We start from the raw sequence: 20,512 nt of genomic DNA, 5'->3' as shown, positions 1-20,512 counted from the left end.
AAACATTTTATATCTCTTTCTTGCACTCACAGCGCCAGGTTTGCACCTGGCCGCTGGACCTGATGGGATACCAGTTCGATTTTACACAGAGTACGCTAAGGAACTTGCCCCCCTTCTTGCAGCGGTGTACCGTAGGTCTCTAGAAGAGCGTAGCGTTCCAAAGGATTGGAAAAGGGCACAGGTCATCCCCGTTTTCAAGAAGGGACGTCGAACAGATGTGCAGAACTATAGACCTATATCTCTAACGTCGATCAGTTGTAGAATTTTGGAACACGTATTATGTTCGAGTACAATGACTTTTCTGGAGACTAGAAATCTAGTCTGTAGGAATCAACATGTGTTTCGAAAAAGATGGTCGCGCTATTCGTCCACGAGACTCAGAGGGCCATAGACACGGGTTCCCAGGTAGATGCCGTGTTTCTTGACTTCCGCAAGGCGTTCGATACAGTTCCCCACAGTCGTTTAATGAACAAAGTAAGAGCATATGGACTATCAGACCAATTGTGTGATTGGATTGAAGAGTTCCTAGATAACAGAACGCAGCATGTCATTCTCAATGGAGAGAAGTCTTCCGAAGTAAGAGTGATATCAGGTGTGCCGCAGGGGAGTGTCATAGGACCGTTGCTATTCACAATATACATAAATGACCTTGTGGATGACATCGTAAGTTCACTGAGGCTTTTTGCTTATGATGCTGTGGTATATCTAGAGGTTGTAACAATGGAAAATTGTACTGAAATGCACGAGGATCCGCAGCGAATTGACGCATGGTGCAGGGAATGGCAATTGAATCTCAATGTAGAAAAGTGTAATGTGCTGTGAATACACAGAAAGATAGATCCCTTACCATTCAGCTACAAAATAGCAGGTCATCAACTGGAAGCAGTTAATTCCATAAATTATCTGGGAGTGATTTAAAATGGAATGATCATATAAAGTTGATCGTTGGTAAAGCAGATGCCAGACTGAGATTCATTGGAAGAATCCTAAGGAAATGCAATCCGAAAACAAAGGAAGTAGGTTACAGTACGCCTGTTCGCCCACTGCTTGAATACTGCTCAGCAGTGTGGGATCCGTACCAGATAGGGTTGATAGAAGAGATAGAGAAGATCCAACGGAGAGCAGCGCGCTTCGTTACAGGATCATTTAGTAATCGCGAAAGCGTTACGGAGATGATAGATAAACTCCAGTGGAAGACTCTGCAGGAGAGACGTTTAGTAGCTCGGTACGGGCTTTTGTTGAAGTTTCGAGAACATACCTTCATCGAAGAGTAAAGCAGTATATTGCTCCCTCCTACGTATATCTCGCGAAGAGACCATGAGGATAAAATCAGAGGGATTAGAGTTCACACAGAAGCGTACCGACAGTCCTTCTTTCCACGAATAATACGAGACTGGAATAGAAGGGAGAACCGATAGAGGTACTCAAGGTACCCTCCGCCACACACCGTCAGGTGGCTTGCAGAGTATGGATGTAGATGTAGAGGGAACGACGACTGCAGAGATGTGTTCAGGCGAACAGACGTGCAACTATTGAGCCACTGACCGTCCAGATGAACCAAGGCGATATCACAGTTTACCACTGGATTCAGTAGAAATGTTGGAACACGTGAGGCAATACTGAGCCTATGACTTATCTTAGAAAATAGATTAAGGAAAGGCAAGCCTATGTTTCTAGCATTTGTAGACTTAGAGAAAGCTCTTGACAGTGTTGACTGGAATACTCTCTTTCAAATTCTGAAGGTGCCATGGGTAAAATACAGGGAGTGAAAGGCTATTTACAATTTGTACAGAAATCAGATGGCAGTTATAAGAGTCGAGGGACATGAACGGGAAGCAGTAGTTGGGAAGGAAGTGAGACAAGGTTGTAGCCTCTCCCCGCTGTTATTCAATCTGTATATTGAGCAAGCAGTAAAGGAAACAAAAGAAAAATTTGTAGCAGGAATTAAAATCCATACAGAAGAAATAAAAACTCTGAGGTTCGCCGATGACATTGTAATTCTGTCGGAGACAGCAAAGGACTTGGAAGAGCAGCTGATCGGAATGGACAGTGTCTTGAAATGAGGATATAATATGAACATCAACAAAAGCAAAACGAGAATTATGGATTGTAGTCGAATTAAATCAGGTGATACTGCAGGAATTAAATTAGGAAATGAGACACTTAAAACAGTAAATGAGTTTTGCTATTTGGCGAGCAAAATAACTGATGATGCTCGAAGTAGAAAGGATGTAAAATGTACACTGGTAATGGCAAGGAAAGCATTTCTGAAGAAGAGAAATTTGTTAACATCGAGTATAGATTTAAGCGTCAGGAAGTTGTTTCTGAAAGCATTTGTATGCTTCGTACCCATGTATGGAAGTGAAACGTGGACGATAAACAGTTTAGACAAGAAGAGAATAGAAGCTTTCGAAATGTGGTGCTACAGAAGAATGCTGAAGATTACATGAGTAGATCACATAACTAATGAGGAGATATTGAATAGAATTGGAGAGAGGAGAAATTTGTGGCACAACTTGACTAGAAGAAGGGATCGGTTGGTAGGGCATATTCTGAGGCATCAAGGGATCACCAATTTAGTATTGGAGGGCAGCGTGGAGAGTAAAAATCGTAGAGGGAGACCAAGAGATGAATACACTAAACAGATCCAGTAGGATGTAGGTTGCAGTAGGTACTGGGAGATGAAGAATCTTGCACAGGATAGTGTAGCATGGAGAGCTGCATCAAACGAGTCTCTGGACTGAAAACCACAACAACAACCACTGGCGACTGTACAGCGAATGCGTTTGTACCTCCGCAGCAGGTGTCTAATGCATGCATCCATGCTGATTGGTGTTCATCGGCGAGTAAGGGCATTCTTCACGTTAATACCGTAACTGGACGCCCATTGAGTGGCGAGAGGCGGCCTTTCCAGATCAATCACGTTTTACCCTTCATTAGATAGAGGGCCGTTGGCGTGCATGGAGTGAAACGTCTGAAAGCAAACACCATGCAATAATCGTTGGATGGATCGAGGCCGGAGGTCATTGCCTGGATGATCTCGTCATTCTGGAAGGCTCAATGAATCAAAATAAGTGTGCATCTGTCCTTGGGTACTGTGTCCACATCAAAATGCACTTTGTTTTCCCTCAGCACAGGGGCATCTACCAGCAGGACAGTGCAACGTGTCACATAGCTCACAGTGTACGTTCGTGGTTCATAGACCACCAGGATGAGTTTACTCAACTCTCCTGACCATCAAACTGACCGGATTCAAGCACAGTCGAGAACCTATGGGATCACCTCGATCGTTCTGCTCGCACCATGGATCCTCAACCAAGAAACCTAGCGCAATTGGGCGTGGCGCTGAAGCCACCATTTCTCCACATCCCTGTCGGTGCATTCCAGAGCATCACTGACTCTCTTCATGCATGACTTGCGTTGGTCTGCTCTGCAAAAGGTTGTCATTCAAGTTTTTAACAGGGTGTCACATGAATGTGATTGGACAGTGGTAGAAGCAAAAAAGTAACTCAAGTGCGATACCTGTAGTTATTAGTATGGCTGTCGCATCAAGTGCTATAGACATTGACTTTGAGTGTTGATACTTGCTTTAAAGTGGGAAGTTCAGGCAATACTACACACTGAATTTAATCTGCACTCACCACAATACTGACCCATGTTAAATGGCGTTCCACATTTTCGGGAGTCGTCGCTGTTTCCTTGCAGACTTCTTTTTCCAAATTTACCCGCAATGCAGTTAAGTCCCGTAAGTTTGAAGGCCATTTTGTATCTCACGAGCAACTCATCCGGCGGTCTCCAAATGTTCTGTTAAGCCCTGTAATTATCAATGCTGAGTTGGTAGGGAAGCTGCCGTGTTTGTCCAACAAGGATTGCCTTATTCCCAGTGGCGTGCCTTCCGATAACTGCGTAGCACATCTGTGAGGATCTACAGCTACTTGTGACTATTTGCAGTCTTATCGATAAAACAAGGACCAATGTGTCTTAGGACACGCGGCTTACACAAGCACGGATCAACGGAGTAATTATTTAACAAAGATATGTGTGCAAACTGCAAATAAAGTAGCACCTACAAAGAAAGCAAAAGAAAATCTCAAACGGAAGAACACAGGTACGAGGGTTGGAACTAAAATAGTGGCAACTATTTATTCACAACCGATATAAATGAGTTACATGTTTGCACCTGTTACTGTTCTTCAAATTAGTCACCAGCGTTCTGCAGAACCCGTTACCAGCGATGTGGAAGGGGTACTATACCGTCAGCAGAGCCTGTTCTGTTGATGGTGCAAATGGAGTGGTCTCCTGCCTGTGGCATTATGTGGGGCCGACGTACGCCGCAGTTTGTCATGGAAGGCGCGGTAACGGCTGTAAAATACGTGAATGCCATCCTCCGACCGATAGTGCAACCATGTCGGCACCATATTGGCGAGGCATTAGTCTTCATGGACGTCAATTTGCGCCCCCATCGCTCACATGTTGAGAATGACTTCCTTCAGGATAGCGTCATCGCTCGAGTAGAGTGGCCAGCATGTTCTCCAGACATGAACCCTTTCGAACATGCCTGGGATAAACTGAAAAGGGCTATTTATGGACGAAGTAACCCAACGACCACTCTGAGGGATCTACCCCGAATCGCCGTTAAGGAGTGGGACAATCTGGACCAACAATGCCTTGAGGAACATGTGGATCGTGTAACACGACGAATACAGGCATCAATGCAAGACGATTTGCTACTGGATATTAGATTTACCGGTGTGTACAGCAATCTGGACCAGCACCTCTGAACGTCTCGCTGTATTTTGGTACAACATGCAATGAGTGGCTTCGAAGAGTAATGAAAAGGGCGGAAATGATGTTTATGTTGATCTCTATTCCAATTTTCTTTACAGGTTCCTGAACACTCTGACTGAGGTGATACAAAACTTTTTTTGATGTGTTCCTAATTGACTCTTATAGCATCACTCGATCCACTTGTTAGCAAACTCTCGTCTTGAAGTACAATGATCATCATTTTCAGAAGTACGTTTCCATGTGAGACTTGAATAACTCTTTAGTCTTACATAGTGATACTGACTGCTTCAGCTGAGGTCACAAACTGGGCAGAGAGCTTCCATACTCGGCTCTATGCCGAACACGGTGCGAGGGCGCTGCTGTGATGAGAGGGAGCGTGTCTAGTTCAGCCTCTCCAATTCGTCGTTGCGGACTGCAGCGCGATATCGCTAATGTCTGTGGTATCGATGAGTGTTGCCGATTTTAGTGTGGTAGTGAGAGCTCTGGATGATGTCACAAGTACGTATATCATGAAACTTCTTAAAAAAACTTATATTGTGCAAGAGATGAACAAAAAAGTAGTGATTGGTGAAGTGTCCAAAGCCATTCGAGGTATGGAGAACGGGGAAGCTCCTAATGTTCCTTTAGAAATGATTAAAATGGGAGGAAAGGTTATAGAAAAGAAATTTTCTGCCAGGCATCCGGAAAGGAAATCTTACAGTGTGCGGTTTGAGAGAAATGACGAAAGCAAAAATCATTCAGAAATTGAAGGCTGTTCAGCGAGAAATGGAGTAACATGTTTCTGGAATTTGTAGAAGAAGCAACGAAGCAAACAAGTGAGTAAGGTAACAGACTGGAGAAGGAGACGCAGTTGTAACCGTATGTTTTTGTGGTCTTTGGTCAGAAGACTGGTTTCCTGTACCTCTCCATACTACTCTAATCTGCACAAGTCTCTTCATCTGTTCATAAGTACTACAGCTTACGTCCGTTTTAACCTGCTTTCCTTAGTCGAGCTTTAGTTTCCTCTACAATTTTTACCTTCCACACTTCCGACAACTACCAAATTAATAATTCTTTGATGCTTTGTGATGTCTCTTACCACTTTAATTCCTCTTTTGCTGATGATTTTATATAAAACTCTTTTCGACCCAACTCGATTTAGTATTTCACTGGATATCCTATCTACTCATAAAATCTTCATAACTCTTCTGTAACACCGTATTTCTAACATTTCTATTTGCTTTCTAGCTGCACTGATTGTCATCCACGTTTGACTTCTGTACAAGGTTACACTCCAAAAAAATACTTTCAGGAAAGACTTCGCAACACTTAAGTTTATATTCGATGTTAACACACTTCTCTTTTTCAGAAAAGCTATCCTTCTTACTGCCAGTCCGCATATTAAATCGTCTTTGCTTCTAGCATTGTAAATTTTTTTCAGACCAAATGACAAAACTCTTCTTTTATGTTTAGTCACTCATTTTCTAATACTATTCCTTCACATTCACCTGATTTAATTCTACTACATTCCATCGCCTTTGTTTTACTTTTCTTGATATTTATCTTACTACTTCTTTTCAAGGCATTATACATTCCATTGACCTGATCTTGCAAGTAATCTATGATCGGAATGAAAATGAAATTAGGTTTGGCGGGGTATGTAATAGCGCCAATTGCTGATAAACTGTCTGACAAAAAAGGTGAAGCACCCAGCAGGCGCAAGCGGATGCCAAACTTCATACACGTACATGTCATCGGCGGGTATGTAAATGATTGGAGTTACATTCCTCTGTGGTGGGTGGAACGGCCACCAGAGTGCATTAGTATTCTTCGCCTTTAGTGTAGTTAACAGGCTTATTAGGTTATATGTGGGACGTTAAAAGCGTCAGATGTTGAGTGATCACTGTGAAGAACATGGATTTATCAGCACCTGCCAGAGTTTGAAAGAGGCCTCATTTTGGGTTTGTCAAGTTGAGCAATATCCAAGTTTGTGCGACACTGAATGAGACAGTGGCTCTATGTTGGACTGTATAGGAACGTGATGACTGGCATACTCGCCGTCAACAGTTGGTCGGCCCCGTCTGGTCACCAAAAGTGAAGATCCCCGTACTGTGCACCAAGCACATACCCCTGCCACCTGAGAACAAATAATGGAATTCTTGCAAAGTTCTGTTGTGTAATCCAGCACCGTTGGTCGGAGACTATCAACAGCTGTATTAGAGAATTATCGTCTCTTTTGCAGTACGCCGCTGACAACACAGCACAAACGGCGTGATTCGAAATGGTAATGTGTCCGGGAATCATGACTGGCGTTGTACTGTGCTCAGTGATGAGTCGCAGTTCCGCTCTACCCCGAATGACCGTCGTCGGCGAGTAGAGTGGCAACTTGCGGGGACGTCTCATTCTTCCAGCGATTAGAAGAGGCAGAGCTGTATTATTTATAGCGTCGTGGTGCGGGAAGGCATCAGGTATGACTTCAGGTCACGGCTGTTAGTTACTGAGAAAACTCTGACAGTACGGACATCTTGCGTCTCATTCTTTATCTCTGATGCGACAGTATCACGATGCCACTCTTCAACACGACAGTGCTCGTCCACACATGGCACGAGACTCTCTGAATTGTCTGCGCCATGCTGAGGTACTCCTGTTGCCTAAAAGATTCACAGATCTGTGCCCGATTGAAAGTGTGTCGGTCCAGCACCGCCGTCGACTTCGTCCCAGTGCCAGCGTCCAGAATATCAAGGACGAGCCACAACGATTGTGTGCCAGCTTGCCTCTGGAAAGGGTACAACCGCTTTATGAAACCCTTCTTAACCAAATGACACGTTCTTTCCAAATTTGACTCGATGAAATAACATCACACACTTTCTCAACCCGTTTAGTTTCACTTCGTTCCCTCTGTCCCTTTTGAACACCTCGCCTTTTTTTGTCAGGAAGTGTAGATGTACCAACGAAATTATTTGCTCGATTCCAAGACATATGAAAGGACCTAGACGTAAGTTGGGTAGATAACGTTATAAAACACACATAGGGATGAAGAGGTTGCGAATAGATGAGGACCGTAACGTATAGAAAAATCTAGAGTGTTTATCCATTAATAGATGTGAGATGGCTGTTGATAATAAAGGCACACACAGTCATTAGAAAGCTATGCAGGGCCTCGAAGTTTTGCAGCGATGACAAACGGGGGAACGTGCAATGCGTCGGAGGATTTGCCCTCCTCGAAAGGAATGTTTTCCTCTTACTTTAAGCGGGGAATCAGAAGATGTGAAATGTGATATATTGATGTCACTGTCTGTCAAGTGGAGTAGGACGAACGTTAAGCATCAAGCCGCCTTTGCTTGACTCTGACGTGTTTCAAATACCGGTGATTATCTATCGTACAGTCTACGGTAAATGGCAACATGACACCATTTGATCGTGCTGACTAACCTAACTGTGTCCTTTCATTTTCACAGTGTGATCTACCATTGTGCAGACACGACAGAAGAGAACTGTTAAGTCAAAGACTGGCATATAGTTGTTTTCTGTGTAGCAACATTCAGGTCTTTAGTGTTAGTTTATGAGCGTTGCAGTGATTTTTACTAATTTATGAAAACCAGTATATGTATGGTCATAACATAACCCACACTCTGCCAACAACAGTGGCACAACTAAAAAGTAAAATACTTAAGAAAAATCGACTACGAGAACAGAATTACATATGCATGTTATAGGTGTGTAGAATATAAAGAAATTTACTGCCAAGAGTAGTTACTTCAAATTAAAAGGAAGCTTATAATATCTCAATATAAGTTGTATTGAATTCTTTATGTCGATTATTTCTCAGGGATTGCATTTTTGAATCATGTCAGGTGTTCTTTCCAGGGTGTGAATTGTGATTGACGTTCTTATTCGCTTCGTCATCTTCTGGAAAAGTTTATTGCATCATGACAGAAACGTCATGTATATTAGTTTTTAACCGCCCGCTTCGTTGTGTGTTGAAAGTGTCAATGAACTGTCTGTCACTGGACAGTTAAAAAGCCCACCGACGCTATCTCTGTATCGGCTGTTGTCACCTTTGCAGTTCTTTCCCCTGTGGTGGGTTCGAATTTGGTGACAGAGGGCTGCAAATAGACACAACAGGACAACTAAATAAATCGGGATGGTGTATTCAAGCTGAGGTGTGACTGGGATACTTCAAATTAACCATAATGTTAGTGACAAATGAGGCTAATGACACCAAATTAGCCATATTAGTCTCATTGTTGGTACCACCCGCGCTTTTAATGTTAAGCACTGAAATCAAAACGCAACATGACTTAAATAGCCTTGAATAACGTATGCAATAAACTTTTTATGGGAGAGTGATGTAACTTGGTACCCTTTTCAGACTTCCGCCTCAAGCCAGCTCTGCTGTAGAAGTGTAATACACAGTATGTTCGGAGATTCCATTTACAAACTTCTATGAAATGTAGGGGGGAGTCAGTACATAATATTTTGAACAGGAACCCATGTTAAAATGGTTCAAATGGCTCTGAGCACTATGGGACTTCTGAGGTCATCAGTCCCCTAGAACTTAGTTCTACTTAAACCTAACTAACCTAAAGATATCACACACATCCATGCCCGAGGCAGGATTCGAACCTGCGACCGTAGCGGTCGCGTGGTTCCAGACTGAAGCGCCTAGAACCGCTCGGCCACTCCGACCGGCAGGAACCCATGTCCGGAAACTTTCTGTTCAGATGTTTAATTCGTCCACGTGTGCTTACGGAACTGAATTAGGAGTGATGCAGTACAAATACTAGTTAACAGTTCGAAAGAAAACATAACGAAACGTCCATACATCATTTAAGCACATTTGTTTGTATTAACACTTAAACGTTACTTGTTTACATTACTCCAAAACAAAAAAGGAACCCAGGATACTGTCTGTACAGACATTATACCTACGAAGCGTATTCTGGTTCAAATGGCTCTGAGCACTATGGGACTTAACTTAGAATTACTTAAACCTAACTAACCTAAGTACATCACAGAACACCCAGTCATCACGAGGCAGAGAAAATCCCTGACCTCGCCGGGAATCGAACCCGGGAACCTTGGCGCGGGAAGCGAGAACGGCACCACACGACCACGAGCTGCGGACAAGCGTATTCTGATCACACTCTCCGTCCCACCAGGTGTCTGTTCAATGTCTAGTGCAGCAGCCAGAAATCGTACCAGCTGATATTCCTCTGCTTCTACAGAAGTCTCATTAATTAGACTTTGCGTACAATCCCACAAGACGTAGTCCATAGAAGTTAAATGCGGTGATCGCGGCGGCCTCGAGGTTGCACCTGCTCGGCCTATCCATCTTTTACCATATCATTTATTGAGATGTCTCCGATCCGCCAGTGAGAAGTGAGGTGGTGAATCACCGATTCAATGGCATGTCGTCCTGTCTACACTACTGCATGCCAGGACAAGTAACTCTGAGACTGAGACTTTTCTGTTTCCTCTAGCAGACATGGATGCACATATATACACATCTGAAATAAAACCGTCATAGAACGGAAACGGTACGTTTCCGGGCTTGGTTTCTATTCAAAATATTATGTACTCCTTTGCCTCTACAAGTCCTACAAGTTTGTAGCGGGAAAACAAGTTCCAAGGTGCAACATTGTAATGCACCTAGGAATTACTCTACAATAAATTTGTGCCTGTGGCAACCGAGACGAATAAACTTACCTAAAAACAAATATTCTTTTGAAATTCAGTAGTCTACCTGCTACATTATTACCCTGCTACTCACTAGTAGTCAGCAAGTGAAACTAAATCAAACAGAAGTACGATGAAAAATCAGTTACAAATCGAATTTAATTCTGAAGTAGAAGCTATTGGATATGACCACAGATTTATAGTTTCAAGACAGATATTATTGTTAAGACATTAAATAAACTCAATTCATTTGCAATTGTCACATGTTCCATGACAAAACACATTCTTCTGATTCGAGGTACAAATGGTTCAAATGGCTCTGAGCACTATGGGACTTAACTGCTGTGGTCACCAGTCCCCTAGAACATAGAAATATTTAAGCCTAACTAACCTAAGGACATCACACACATCCATGCCCGAGGCAGGATTCGAACCTGCGACCGTAGCGGTCACGCGGTTCAAAACTGTAGCACCTAGAACCGCATGGCCACCCCGCCGGCCATTCGAGGTACAAAATGGTGCACAACGGACAAAGTATGACTTAACTGTCCACATTTTACACTAATAGTTCTAAAATATGGTGCATTTTACTCATCATATAATTCTGCAACCGAAAAAATTAACGACGTATTCCAAATAGCTTTAGTACATCATCAGCACTTCAATGTGTACAACGTGAAATGGTTAGAAATGCTGCACAGAACATATCCTCATCTTCAACAAGAACAAAAACTTTTAGAATATGGCGGAGACTGTTTATGACGGTCCCTAGTGCACATACTTTCATGATGTTCTAAGATCGGTACCTAGACTGAAGTACTGTCCAAAAAGCATTGTGTTCCGAGGTACACAGTCTTCTAGTTACAGAATCATCCCCTACAGAATTCCAATGTATTGCCACGGAATCAGAATTTCAAAGGACATGGAAAGTATCATTGCTGGCTTCCGTTCCATCTAGCGAACATGATATGGCAAGGGTGATAAAATGATGGGCGTGCAGAACGGTGCTAATTTTTTTATGTCTGTAGTTTAGCCGTTGTATGAAAATCTTACTTTAATCACATGGCAAGAAATAAAAAACAATGACTACAAATTATTATTTAAATGTATGTAAGTGTTTTTGATACTTTGCTGATTAAGGACTGAGTATCATTTATGACTTAACATCGAGAGTGGATGCATTGGGCAGTGGTCATGTTGAAAGAATCGTTCCGGTGTTCGGCTGAAATGATTTGAGGCAGCTACGGAATGCGTGTGTCAGGATCTACTGGCAACCACATGGAACTCATTCCTCCAGACCGAATGCGAGTTTCTTAATTTAATTTAGTGAAAGTTAGAAGCAAAAAGAAATTAAAAAGGTGAATAATTACGTGGGAACATTATGAGGGATTTCCAGTATGGATGTCACAAAGGCTACACCATTAACGATTTGCCTCTAAAAGAGGGAAACCGACTGTATGCGACAAAAGACACGCTTTAGTCCTGTTCTCGCAAACTCTAGGAGTAGACGTATAGGAGTAGAACAACGGCAGTGCCCTCTCCTATGTTGTGGCTTGAGAGAACTGAGGTCGCGCAAACACGAGTGCACAGAAATTTCCCTTGGGAGAGCGCAACTTAACGGGAGAGTGCGGAATCCAGCAAGGCAACAGACGAGTTAGTCTGTAACACGAGGTGTGTCTGCTGCTGTTTTACACAACTTCGCAACAAGGGCAAACAAGAAAAACTACGTGAAAGTCACGGTGTGCTATGAAAAGCTGTGAACGCATTCAGTCTTCTTCATCTCCGAAACAGAGTGTGGACGCCCTATGTATTTTATGAGTCTTTTTACTTTATTTTTTAAGGCAGAGCGGTCACAGTGGTCACCCATGTTACTCGGAGTGTGAGAATGTTGCAATGTACTTGCTTTATATGTGAAACAAACGCAATCATCCAGGCGGCTACTCGTACAGCTCAGAATGCAAAACGCTTTCTTGACACGCAGAGAGGGGCACCAGATCCGAATCTATTTCATACAATCGACAATTGAACGTTTGTCTGGTGCACCAGAATTTTTTAGAATTGGTTTTATGAGATTCCCTTAGTCTAAGGAGTTATGGTGAGGTTTCGAAGCTCCAGCTCAGAAAAACAGTACTCAAACAGTTCAAAAACTACTGCACACCGAACCCATTTAAGTGATTCACAGATTACGGTGAGCACGACAGTCTTCTTTTGAGCCAGTTGGCATTTATGTTGATTAGAAGGGCACATGGTCACAGAATTAATATCAACAGAAGTGGCGAACTGTGGCTATTCACTGCATAAAAATCGTTGATTTCGGGACTAACATGCGAAAAATGGGACACGATTGAGTAAGTAAACACACTGATATTAGTTGTTTTATATCGTTATTTCCAGCCGCGGAGCTGAGCTCAAGTTATTTAGCTTATAAATTTGCTTTTTCCTTCAACTAAAATCTCATCTTCCATCTGAATTTCTCTTTCGTTCTTTTCTGTAGATTCTTTCGGTTTCTGTTCCCGGTTTGACTGTAAATTTATGTTTCTCAATAAGTGTTCTGTATGCAGATCCATCCTGTCCCATAATAACTACATTGTCATTTTCCTGGCGACCTCTTTCAGTTTCAAGCAATCAAGCGTTCTTAAATTTTATTGAAGTCATTCTTTTGGTAACTTCCACTAAAAATAAAATTAATGTGATTCAGACAGACGCTTTTTATTTATATGTTGTTAACAAATACTACTTTTGGAACAAGGCACGACATATTTGTTCGGCTTAACACGTCGCGTTGGCGACAACAAGCTTTAATTTCGCAATGCATAGTTGCTACTTGGTTCGAAAATTGCCACCTAAACACAGAAAGGAAGAATTAAGAAACACCAGGACATTTTCATGTTTCTTGTGAATCGAGAGAAGGCCTTCATCGAATGGAACAGCTGTTCGAAATTCCGAGAAGAATGAGTGGATAGATAGAAGTCTACATTAGAAGAATAACAATTTTTGATTCTCCTTTATCTTCACTGAAATAATCCTGTTGTCTTCCCATGTATAGTATCCTAGCTCTCTACGGATTCAGTACTTCGTCAGCTGGTAACGTCGACGACGCCGAGTTGTCTCCAAATTTCTGTGCCAACCGCCAGACCACGGCCAGTGGAGGGAACGAAAAGAGCTGTTAATCGATAGTATCGCCCAAAGTGTAACTAAACTATGAAGGGATGCACTGAGATGAGATTTGAGTTCCACTACAATAAACGAAAAGGAAACCCAAACATGAAGTTCACCTCGGGCCGAGTTGAAGCCGCATCGTTCACAGTAATCACGTCTGCAGCCGAGTGTCACCATCAAGCTCTGTCTGATAATTCCTCCCTCTTTCTCCGTGTCTCTTGCACATTTTCACTCTCGGTAATTTTCCAATCTCTCTCGTTTTCCACCCACCGCATTTCTCTCCCTCATTCTCTCCTGCCGCCACTTTTTCTTCGCTAGCCACTCACCGCGATGAGTAAGGGAGCGCTCTCCCGGATGGCGCCACAGCACCCTAGCGACGCCACCAAAAAGATGATGACGCCGATGACGATAAGGACGACGGGCGTAGCGACGACGCTGCCCTCCAGGAAGTTGGAGTAGCCGCCGACATCCGCCAACACTTTGGCACCGGCCGCAATCAATCCAATGCCGGATATCTGAAAACAAACAGCCATTTGTTAATGTGACTACATAAAGTGTGATATGGAAAAAAGGAGCTCTACGCTGGCATATAATACTGACTAGAGTTGTAAAATTACCACAGGCTGCTGCAAGCTATCGTAAGTAAGTGTAAACTGCGGAAGTTTTTCTAGTAACTTGGCTCAATTAAGGTTGTAGCCGCGTTACCTGTACTTCAGGCCTGTTTTGTACCTGCTGGGTGTTACCTCATTTCGATCGCTTTATCTGCGTTTGTGATGAGTGTGTTGCCAGATTTCTCTAAAACCCGGAAGCGGTGAACCGTCTAGAAACAGGGTGAGGATATAGAAACTGCCGCGTAACATATGGAATCTTTTTGTTCTGCATAGTAATCCGCCGGTCTGCAATTTAAAAATAAACGGTATTTAGAGCAAAATTGAATTCTTCGGTGTTTCATTCAGGTTTTATCCGAAAATTGTTGATTTCTAACAAGAAACAGAAAGACGTTGTAGTACACATAAAAAATACAGATTTATCATATAGCACTAGAAAACGCAATTTCTTCAAAAAGAAAGGTAAACCTAAAGAAAACGCAAAACAAAAACATATCAAACATCGCTTCATTATTTGTCTAGCTTATATAGAACATGTTTCTGTTGTTGCTGAATAACTTTCGCACTTATCACCTATAACAGGGAACTCTTGCCTTTGATCATGATGAAGAACATAAGAGTACAAAATAATAAGAATAATTATATAATTTTGTGTTTGTGCATGTAAACTGTACTTACATCAAAGGTATTTGCTTTAGTTACACAAGAGCGCAGAAGTCAACCAATTTTTATTATAAAATCCAGTCTGTATTTTGTAGTGATATAAAAGAAGGTATAGGTTGGTGGGACATGTTCTGAGGCATCAGGGGATCACCAATTTGGTATTGGAGGGCAGCTTGGAGGGCAAAAATCGTAGAGGGAGATCAAGAGATGAATACACTAAGCAGATTCAGAAGAATGTAGGCTGCAGTACGTACTGGAAGATGAAGAAGCTTGCACAGGATAGAGTAGCATGGAGGGCTGCATCAAACCAGTCTCAGGACTGAGGACCACAACAACAAAAACAACATAAAATACGTGACGTACTAACACTGAATGACGTGTGGTTTTCGTTTCGTGCAGAACAAATATATAAAAGACAAGGAGAAGTCGTAGGATCCTAGTTTCTCCCTCACACCTTCAGTTATGTTCCTTTCCTGCCAATATTATCAATACTACCAGTAATTCTACAATTTACTACGTCATTTACGTAATGTACCAAAACTGCCGAACAGTAGTTTTGGCACAGCGTAAGTCTTATTGCTGACACTGGATTTAAGCACACAGAACACAAAATTCAGCCAGGAACCTAAATTATATGGAACCGGTCGCTTTGGCACCAGCCTAATTCCCAATATCTCAAACGTAAAACAGTTACAATGCTTTATAAACTAATTCTACAGAAATCATTCGATCTGACTTTTTTTAATCACGTACAATGCATAATGGCGTGGAGGATCTGTCGGTTGGAGGAGATATCAGAGCTAAAAGGTTTGAAGTGGAGTAAAGTGTGTAAAATGAGGAACAGACGAACAAATATGCATAAGATAATAAGCTGCAAGACACAACTGTTCACTGTAAGATGTGCTCAGTACCCACACAAATATTGACAATTCCAACGATTTTCTATCGATATAAGATTTAGTCGATGAGCTTGATTGCGAGAGACAGCATACCTCCAAAATCCGCTATGTTGTCACTGGCGAAACATGCAACAGCCTGAACATGCAAAAATTAAAATAATGCACTAGACGTAGCTCACTCCTTTCACATGAAGACAGGTAATGCATACAAACTTAAGAAAGAAACAGACGAGCAGTAATAGTTACACAAACTCACGAAAAACCTTTAATAATCAGTTTAAATCACTGTCTAGAAAGAGACTGGTCCAATAAATATCGAACGGAAATGATACAGACGAAAAAATTACAGACTAAAGACCTGTAAGCATCCGTAGAGGAATATATATATATGCATAGAAATACGAGAGGAACTCAAACACAAATTTGTTCACGCGCATTATATACATAATAATAGGTGAAAGTTTATCGGGAAAATTTTTGCCTGCCCATTTTCTTGCTTTCCTAATCAAAGTGCATGCAACAATGAAAGTTCCCATTTCCCTGTGTTTTTGACTTGTGGCGAGTGCACAGTTATGAGATTTCATCCTGTACAGTCACTGACATTAAATGACTGATTTGAAGTCGTTACTTAACCAAACTTATGAGGAGAAAACATTTTAACAATTCATTCTCGTAAAGTTTACGACATTACCAAAGCACTACCAATATGACTCATACGGATCGAATAAGAAAATGGGCAGGCAAACTTTTTCCCAGTAAACTTTCACCTGTTATTTAAGAAACTACCTTAATGAACTGATACTTGGGAGTCACTTTGTGTTCTACCAGCCATGGAAACTAAGGGCAACATTTCAGCTCCCTATGATAAGTAACAATTGCTGTCAGTGTAAAATAAGTAGTTGAAAAGCTTAACATTCTGACGAATAGTTATTCCTACATAAGCTCAAATGCAGCAAAGAGATTGGACAGGTTTTACGTCTCGGAAATATCGACGTAGATGGCTATTAGAGCATAAAGCTTAGCATTACTGATCACCATTCAGTTCTAATTAAAGGATTTTCGACATCAGTTCCGTATGGAAAGTGCTACCGGAAACTGAACTCTAGCAACCTCGACGTAAGCGTGGTGACAAAAATTTGAGCATAAAGTTCTCCAACTGGAGACGATCAAAACGATTCTATAGGCATCATAGCAACGCTGAGAGAAGGTAGTCAAACGTGTTACTATCATTTTTTGAACGCTTCATATGAAATTTGCTGAGAAAAACAAGATCCGGCGATTTTATTACAAATTCTTGCGAGGAATACGAAATCAAATAGTTTGTGGTATGAGAGAGTAAAGGAAATGAGGTTGCTCAGAAAGGGAATATTGGAATTAAAACCAGACAGTCAGAAAGGGAACACTGGCAGGTCCCAAGGCCACACAAGTTATCCTGTTTAAAAGTGGGGTTTCTGCCATTTGGCGAGAGAACAAAGGAACACTCAACAGAGTGCACAATATCCGATTACCATCCAGTCACATTGCTTTGCATAGATTACAAGATAATTGCAAACATTCTCGTAGTGAGAATACAGGGAGTACTAAATGAAATTGCTGGACCAGACGAGACAAGTAGAGTTCCAATCTTTAATGGAACGGGGATACTTCGAGACTGTTTTTTCCGGGTTCACAGTATTCAGCAACAAAATACTGGCTTCCTCAGTATTGATTCAACAGAGTGCACAATATCCGATTACCATCCAGTCACATTGCTTTGCATAGATTACAAGATAATTGCAAACATTCTCGTAGTGAGAATACAGGGAGTACTAAATGAAATTGCTGGACCAGACGAGACAAGTAGAGTTCCAATCTTTAATGGAACGGGGATACTTCGAGACTGTTTTTTCCGGGTTCACAGTATTCAGCAACAAAATACTGGCTTCCTCAGTATTGATTCAACAGAGTGCACAATATCCGATTACCATCCAGTCACATTGCTTTGCATAGATTACAAGATAATTGCAAACATTCTCGTAGTGAGAATACAGGGAGTACTAAATGAAATTGCTGGACCAGACGAGACAAGTAGAGTTCCAATCTTTAATGGAACGGGGATACTTCGAGACTGTTTTTTCCGGGTTCACAGTATTCAGTAACAAAATACTGGCTTCCTCAGTATTGATTTAGATCGTGCATTTGATACTTCAGTTTATCTTCCCGGAATTAATAATACACTCTTATATATATATATATATCCGTTGTCCGCGGCTTTATTTACCAAACCCTTAGAGCTATTAATAGTCATATTTAATACAAAAAATTGTAAACTGCAACTTTACATGACTTAACCACAATAGTGAAAAATGATACTGAACTTGAAAGAACTAACCATATTTTGGTATGTGAAGCAGCAATTAATGCAAAGAAACGCAAATTACTGTCCATAACGAATCACATACACCTAGGCAGTTTACGCGGTTATCCTGACATGCCGCGCGGGATTAGCAGAGCGGTCTTAGGCACTGCAGTCATGGACTGTGCGGCTGGTCCCGGAGGAGGCTCAAGTCCTCCCTCGGGCATGGGTGTGTGTGTTTGTCCTTAGGATAATTTAGGTTGTGTGTAAGCCTAGGGACTGATGACCTTAGCAGTTAAGTCCCGTAAGATTTCACACACATTTGAACATTTTTATCCTTACATGGAATGCAAAGAAACAGAAACACTAGGCGTTCTGTTCAGAAACAGAATCAGTGAATTCCTGAACGAGAACGCAAATAAATTGCGTAGATAATAAGATGAGTAACGTTGATACGTTTCCACTTAATGCTCCTCCGCCTCGCCAGAGAACACTTTACGCTTCCAGTGAAAAAAGGCTGGTTAAACCTGGGTGACGTTGAATACGAATCAAAAATACTCCTTGTGAAGAACATACTTCATACTCCCACAGGCCCTCTGGATAGAGCAGAATCCTTAGAGGAAGAATAGGGCATGTCACGAGAAAATGAACTATATTTGGCCAAAACCAACTGTATTAAATATATTTGGCAGTTAGTCGGGAAAATGGAAACAGGAAGGAATCACAGTCCAAAGAGTATTACCAAAATTTTATCTTCATTTAAACGTGTAACCTCGAACATTCAGTTTAAAACTTTGAATGGCTACTGGAAGACTACAGCGAAAAATCTCTGTGACGAGTGTATAACTTCGGACGTACGCTCTAACGCAACATCATCATCAATGATCTTCTACACATTGCAGAGTTACGGCCCAGGTTTCACCAATAGCACAACCCAATCGGTACAGGCATGTGAGAGACACCGCAATACACAGAATGGCTGAATGTTAGAAAACTGTAGACGTTTGGAAATGGACGACACAGCACTTTGAAAATAAGCTAAATGAGCAGCCATAAAACCTATCAAAGAGGAAGCTGATTTGCTTCAACATTCGTGTCTTCCCGTGAGCGAAATGTGAATGTTAACATGGTTAATCTGTGATAACATATCGTGTGTATTAAGAATAGTTAAACGACGTGCAGAGGTTTCCAAAGCCACGTAAGGAAAAAAAGATGGAAAATACTAATAAACCGAAACTGGGAACAAAATACAGATTATAGATAAATGCAGGCATATGGATCCAAGTACAAAGACAAATGTCAGTTGTAATCCTAACATTAACCATGATTTCAACCAATTTCTAAAATGAGAGAATTTCACTTGCAAAGCATAAATAATGCTAATCTAACTGCAAAAGGAATTTTAAGTTAACAACCTGAAAACAGAAAAAAGCGGTAACCGAGATTTAAGCATACGCTAGAAGACTCAGTTATCATTCGCATTTTCCTTTCTACTAACATTGTAATCAATTGCACCAAGTTTCTAACAAAAAGTGTAGTTACAATAGTCAACTAGTAAAGAAGACGTTAATTTCAGACTTTCTTTCCTTTCGGATTTTTTCCAGTTTGGAAGAGAAAAACGTTTTAAGTTATTGACTATGAAGGAATGAAATTTTATTTCACGTTAATTTAAAGGTACAAGTCTAACATGAAAAGTATTTCAATTTTATGATTATATATTACGTTTAATTTACTTCACGAAGAAGTACTGTTTATTAATCTCATTTCTAAGCAAATACAGACAAGTGAAAGAGTAGTTACTGCCAATACATACCAGAGAATTTTATTTTCTTACATAATCATAATATACCAGGAAATTTTAAGTAAAACAATGTTGGGTATCTGTTTCAATAAAACCTATAGCCCATTGAGGTACAAGTTTAAGTGAAACTTACCCTAAACACTCTGTTACAAAATCTGCTTTCGTCTGATGATGACAGCAGCCGAAACGTCTTTGTAAATATAGAAACATATTAGTAGATATAGGTGGACATAATCATAAAAACAGTAAAGATTATGAAAATTTTGTATGTTTCGGTATACATGCAGGCCTTTCGGAAAGATACCTCTGATTTCACAAGACTGTATCTTCTACATGCCTCAAGACAGAAACTTTGCCAGAATTTTCACTCCTGCGTCGAAACTAATAGTCTGTCACGGCGACAAGTGTAAATTGCTGTTTCTGGTGATTGCTGGGAGGGAACTCCTTGCTGTAGCAACTCGCTCGCCATCCAGTGTGCATTGACTAAAGATAGCGATAACATAGAAACAAAATGATGTCTCCTTATGTCGGTATCTACATCTTCGCACGTACTCTGCTAGCCACCATACGGCACGTCGTGCAGGGTACCTTGTACCACAAC

At 41.3% G+C, this 20,512-nt stretch overlaps 1 protein-coding gene across 1 annotated transcript in view; it reads right to left on the bottom strand.

Annotated features, from left to right (window-relative positions):
• Nucleotides 1–20,512, bottom strand: part of LOC126274687 (CD63 antigen-like) — a 55,631-nt gene that overhangs the window by 20,517 nt on the left and 14,602 nt on the right. The window contains exon 2 of the mRNA XM_049977134.1: nucleotides 13,932–14,120. Coding sequence (XP_049833091.1) covers nucleotides 13,932–14,120 — 189 coding nt within the window. The remainder of the gene's footprint in view (nucleotides 1–13,931; nucleotides 14,121–20,512) is intronic.

Source organism: Schistocerca gregaria, chromosome 1, assembly GCF_023897955.1.
Source record: "Schistocerca gregaria isolate iqSchGreg1 chromosome 1, iqSchGreg1.2, whole genome shotgun sequence".
NCBI lineage: Eukaryota > Metazoa > Arthropoda > Insecta > Orthoptera > Acrididae > Schistocerca > Schistocerca gregaria.
Note: the sequence above shows the minus strand (reverse complement) of the source record. Positions and strands in the feature narration are given on the sequence as shown.